The sequence below is a fragment of the Mus pahari genome, unplaced genomic scaffold (genome assembly GCF_900095145.1).
Source record: "Mus pahari unplaced genomic scaffold, PAHARI_EIJ_v1.1 scaffold_8317_1, whole genome shotgun sequence".
Classification (NCBI taxonomy): domain Eukaryota; kingdom Metazoa; phylum Chordata; class Mammalia; order Rodentia; family Muridae; genus Mus; species Mus pahari.
Genome location: NW_018393549.1, coordinates 1 through 4,962, shown reverse-complemented (window position 1 = coordinate 4,962; position 4,962 = coordinate 1). Strand labels below are relative to the sequence as shown.

Here is a 4,962-nt window from a genome sequence, read left to right as displayed (position 1 = left end):
TGTCCTGGAACTCACTCTGTAGACCAGGCTGGCCTCGAACTCAGAAATCCGCCTGCCTCTGCCTCCCAAGTGCTGGGATTAAAGGCGTGCGCCACCAAGCCCGGCCAGTATTCATTTTTTTGTTTTGAATATTTAGTATTTTGATTACTATTTTGACATGACTTCATTTTCTTTTCCCATTTATGTGTTAAGTCAACTTATTTTAATAGCAGAATTAATGTGGGTCTCTGCACTCACATCTTATGATATCCTTGCCCTGGGCCTTTGAGTAGCCTTACAATTTCAAGTGAGGAATCTGTGTAGCACAGTGAGCCACAAACCCAACTAATTTTGAGTTTCCACAATGTAGATCTACCCAAATATATCTGGCCTGCCTGTGGCTTGAATGTATCTCAATTTCATTTATTTTACAGTGAACTTTCTGATATTTTGTAGATATGATAAAGATGAATAACCTCTGTAATTTCATTACATAAGTTTGTGTACTTAAAATGTGTAGTTCTTGCTCCTGGGGGATGTTTAATTACTCATAATTTTCATCAAATCTTTTAGTATTTGGGGGAAAATACATTGTAAAAGAACAAATGAAAAAACACAAAAGATAATGACCATGAATCTGTGTTAGAAGTGATTCCAGAAATTAATCTTTTGTGTCATGTTGAATATGTAGTAGGATGAGATTTATCAATAAAAGTTAGAAGATCTGGGAGTTGAAGACAGTAAAAATTATGATCTTGTGATGTGCTCATAATATTTAGAACAGTTGAAAAATTGGTAAATGTATTGATCTGCAGGCCGAGTAGAGTACATCAACACTGTGATACGTGGTCCAACATATCCCGTCCCGCGGGACAAGTAATTCCATGGTCCTTGAGGGGGATCACTAACCTAGAGTGAAATGGGAATAAGAGAAAGAGAAAGAGACCATGCGTGCATCAGCTTTTGTCATAGTCTCATTTAATGAAGGAAAAGGCTCAAGTTTTATAGTATACAGAGAGGGCTTAGGGAGTCATCAAAAGGAACATAGTGAAGGATAGATGGGGGTGGTTTTCATACCACAAGTCTGAAACTTTCAGTGATTCATCTCAGGTCCTTGACACCATTGCTCCGGAACACTGGGTGGCTTATCTCAAAGCTCCTGTCCTCCTATCAGCCCAAGATGACAGTTCTGGGCAGCTCCAGAATGCTGGAAGACTCTCTTAACAGTCCTTGATGTTTGTTTAGGGCCAGAATCTTGCTGATTCCCAGGAAACAGCCTTGATGGTGAAAGGGGGTGACTGGCTCTTAACAAAGAACTATATGGCTCTCAGCTACAGGCCATAAAAAGCCTTGGTTTTCTGAACCTGGTCTCCAACACCAACAGTCACTGCTGATGCAGCCACAAGCTGCTTCTGGAAAGTATAAGCTGTCAAACGAGGCTCAGTTAGGTACTAACCACCTCAGGTTTAAAGAATGTTATGATTGGAAAAAAAATGTTATGCTTGTTTCAAGAATTATGTATAAATAGAGTAAAAATATTCTCCCGTGCCCACTGGAGAATTAAAATTAGGTAAAAGTTTGAGGACTTTGGGAATAATGATATTCCTACCCTGAATCATAACTCATTTTGTTTGTTACTTTTGAAAACAAAATCTCAGTGAGCTAATTTAACTTATGGATGATCTATGAAAAGTTTGATTCTCAAAATTTTTAAAGAACATTTACTATAAAAGGAATTACAGTTTTAAAACCATGTGATGAATGAAAAGAATTCTGGAAAAATTATTCTCATAAAACAAAAACTAAAATGAATGAGGAAGCCTAATGAAATTAATTTGTTTATATATATATATATATATATATATATATATATATATATATTTGTTGAAATAACTTTTAATATATTGCATGAGGTTTCCTGAAGCAGAAACATAATTCATGAAACAGTGCTATTGTTCTCAGACTATGTTATAAATGTTAAAGAATCATAAATAATTACATATATAATAAAAGTAATCATATGTTGCATATAAATAGTATAATGAACAATACTGAATTTCAATTAATGATATGAGAATAGCTCCATATGATTCCATGTTCATACTATATTTTAGTTTTGGTGAAAATTATAAATAAGCAGTTATCATATCGGATATTAACAAATGTCTCTAATCCTCTTCTCTGTTGGTGTGTCAGCCATAATTTGATTTCCTATTAAATGACATCCTCACAAACGAATGTTTTATTTTGTCTTATTTCCTCGTCCCATACCCCCACTGTTCTTACAATCCATTAAAAGGAATTTACTGATCACGTTTTATATGTGACTTGAGTGGGTTTTTTTTCTTTTTTTTTGGTTGTTTTATTTGATTTTTTTTATTTGAAGGGAAACATTGTGATTTTCCACAATTCAAATATGGACATCTGTTTTATGAAGACAGTCTGAAAACCACCTTCCCAGTATCTATAGGAAAGAAGTACAGCTATAAGTGTGACAATGGGTTTTCACCACCTTCTGGGAATTCCAGGGACTACCTTCATTGCACAGCAAAAGGGTGGAAGCCTGAAGTACCATGCGTCAGTAAGCCAATGTCTTTGTATTTAACTGTTTAACTCTTTTAAAGAGAAAACACATACATAATTACAGTTAAGTTTCTCATGACAAACATAAGACCAACAAAAGAACTTGTGAGCAAAAAGGTTAGTTTCTGTCCTTTGGGAGCAGCTCTTCATGAAATGTACACACACACTGGGGACTATGGAAATGCCTTTATCAGTTGTGTATTTTATTTATACTAACTAAAGATACATGCTTCTCATTAAACATTTGTTATTAATTTTATTTCTGAATGCCATGCATGTTCTTTAAACAGTTGGAAAGATAGCATTTAACTTAAATAAATGAAAGATTTTAGTTTTTTTTAATTTTAATTTTTTATGTTTCTTAGGGAAATGTGTTTTCCATTATGGGGAGAATGGAGAATCTTCAGACATAGAACAAATATATGTGCAGGGTCAGGCTGTAAAAGTCCAGTGTCCCAGTGGCTATAGTTTTCCAAATGATCAAGACACAATGACATGTACAGAGAATGGCTGGGACCCTCCTCCCAAATGCTTCCGTATCAGTAAGTAACCAGCCCTTATATCACAAGATTCTCACGACTCTCTCCCTTCTGTATTAACTATGGCAAAATGCTTCATTGTTTCCAGTGTATATAAGTGAATACTGAAGATTGTTGATATATATACAACCTAAACACTCCTAGTCGATCTTAAGCCATAATACAACAAAACATTTAGCAAACTTAATTTTATAGTACTATGTGCTTTTAGCTTTATTTGCATTTGACTCAAAAAATTATAAAACTATAATTTACCATTAAACAAAATAGCTAAACACACCATCCATATATTTACACTTTAAATAAATGCTAGCTCTGAATTCTCTGTGATGTGTTATGTGGAAGAAAATTCTTGAATAGTGTGCATGACCCAGTTTTGATGTTTTTCTCCAATCTTTGTACCAATATGTTTATCTTGTATTAATTTTTTCTTGTTGTGTAACTTGTAAATGTCTGAGTTATGTCTCTTTTTTTAATTTTAAAGTAAATATCTATAAAATAATACATGATCATTTTTATTTTATTTTGTTAGATATTTTCTTCATTTACATTTCATTTTTCATTATTCTTAATTTATTAGATATTTTCTTCATTTACATTTCAACTGCTACCCTGAAAGTCCCCTATACACTCCCTCCGCTCTGCTCCCCTACTCACCCTTTCCCAGTTCTTGGTGCTGGCATTCCCCTGTATGGGGCAAATAAAGTTTGCAAGACCAAGGCCTCTCTTCCCAGTGATGACTGACTAGGCCATCTTCTGATATATATATGCAGCTAGAGACACAAGCTATGGGGGTAATGATTAGTTAATATTGTTGTTCCATCAATAGGTTTGCAACCCCTTCCATGCCTTGGGTAAATGCTCTAGCTCCTCCATTGGGGTTTCTGTGTTCTATCTTATAGATGACTGTGGGCATCCACTTCTATATTTGCCAGGCACTGGCATAGCCTCATAAGAGACAGCTATATCAGCGTCCTTTCAGCAAGATCTTGCTGCCATATGCAATAGTGTCTGCGTTTGGTGCCTGATTATGGAATGGACCCTAGGTGGGGCAGTCTCTAGATAGTCCATCCTTTCGTCTTAGCTACAAACTTTGTCTCTGCAACTTCTTTCAGGGGTATTTTATTCCCTATTTTAGGGAGAAATGAAGTATCTATGTGTTGGTCTTCATTATTCTTGATTTTCTTGTGTTTTGGAGATTGTATCTTGGGTATTCTAGGTTTCTGGGCTAATATCCACTTATCAGTGAGTGCATATCAAGTGATCTTTTTTGTGATTGGGTTACCACATTCAGGATGATATTGTCCAGATACATACATTTGCCTAAGAACTTCATAAGTTCATTGTTTTTAATAGCTGAGTAGTACTCCATTGTGTAATTGTACCATACTTTCTGTATCCTTTCTTCTGTTGAGGGACATCTGGGTTCTTTCCAGCTTCTGGCTATTATAAATAGGGCAATTATGAACATAGTGGAGTATGTGTCCTTATTATCAGTTGGAACATCTTCTGGGTATATGTCCTGGAGAGGTATTGCTGGATCTGCCTGTAGTACTATGTCCAGTTTTCTGAGGAAACACCAGATTGATTTCCAGAATGATTGTACAAGCTTGCAATCCCAACAGCAATGGAAGAGTTTTCTTCTTTCTCCACATCCTCACCAGCATCTGGTGACCCCTGAGTTTTTGATCCTAGTCACTCTGACTGGTGTGAGGTAGAACATTAGGGTGGTTTTGATTTGCATTTCCCTGATGATTAGGGATGTTGAGCATTTTTTCAAGTGCTTCTCAGCCCTTCAATTCTCCTCAGTTGAGAATTCTTTGTTTAGCTCTGTACCCCATTTTTTAATGGGGTTATTTGA

The 4,962-nt window shown here is 35.6% G+C and overlaps 1 protein-coding gene across 1 annotated transcript in view; it reads left to right on the top strand.

Moving 5' to 3' along the window:
• Positions 1-3,115, top strand: part of LOC110315603 (complement factor H-like) — a 33,860-nt gene extending 30,745 nt beyond the window's left edge. Inside the window, exons 5-6 of the mRNA XM_021189616.2 lie at positions 2,366-2,560; positions 2,928-3,115. Of these exons, the coding sequence (XP_021045275.2) occupies positions 2,366-2,560; positions 2,928-3,112 (380 nt within the window). The 3' untranslated portion in view covers positions 3,113-3,115. The remainder of the gene's footprint in view (positions 1-2,365; positions 2,561-2,927) is intronic.
• The last annotated feature ends 1,847 nt before the right edge of the window (positions 3,116-4,962 follow it).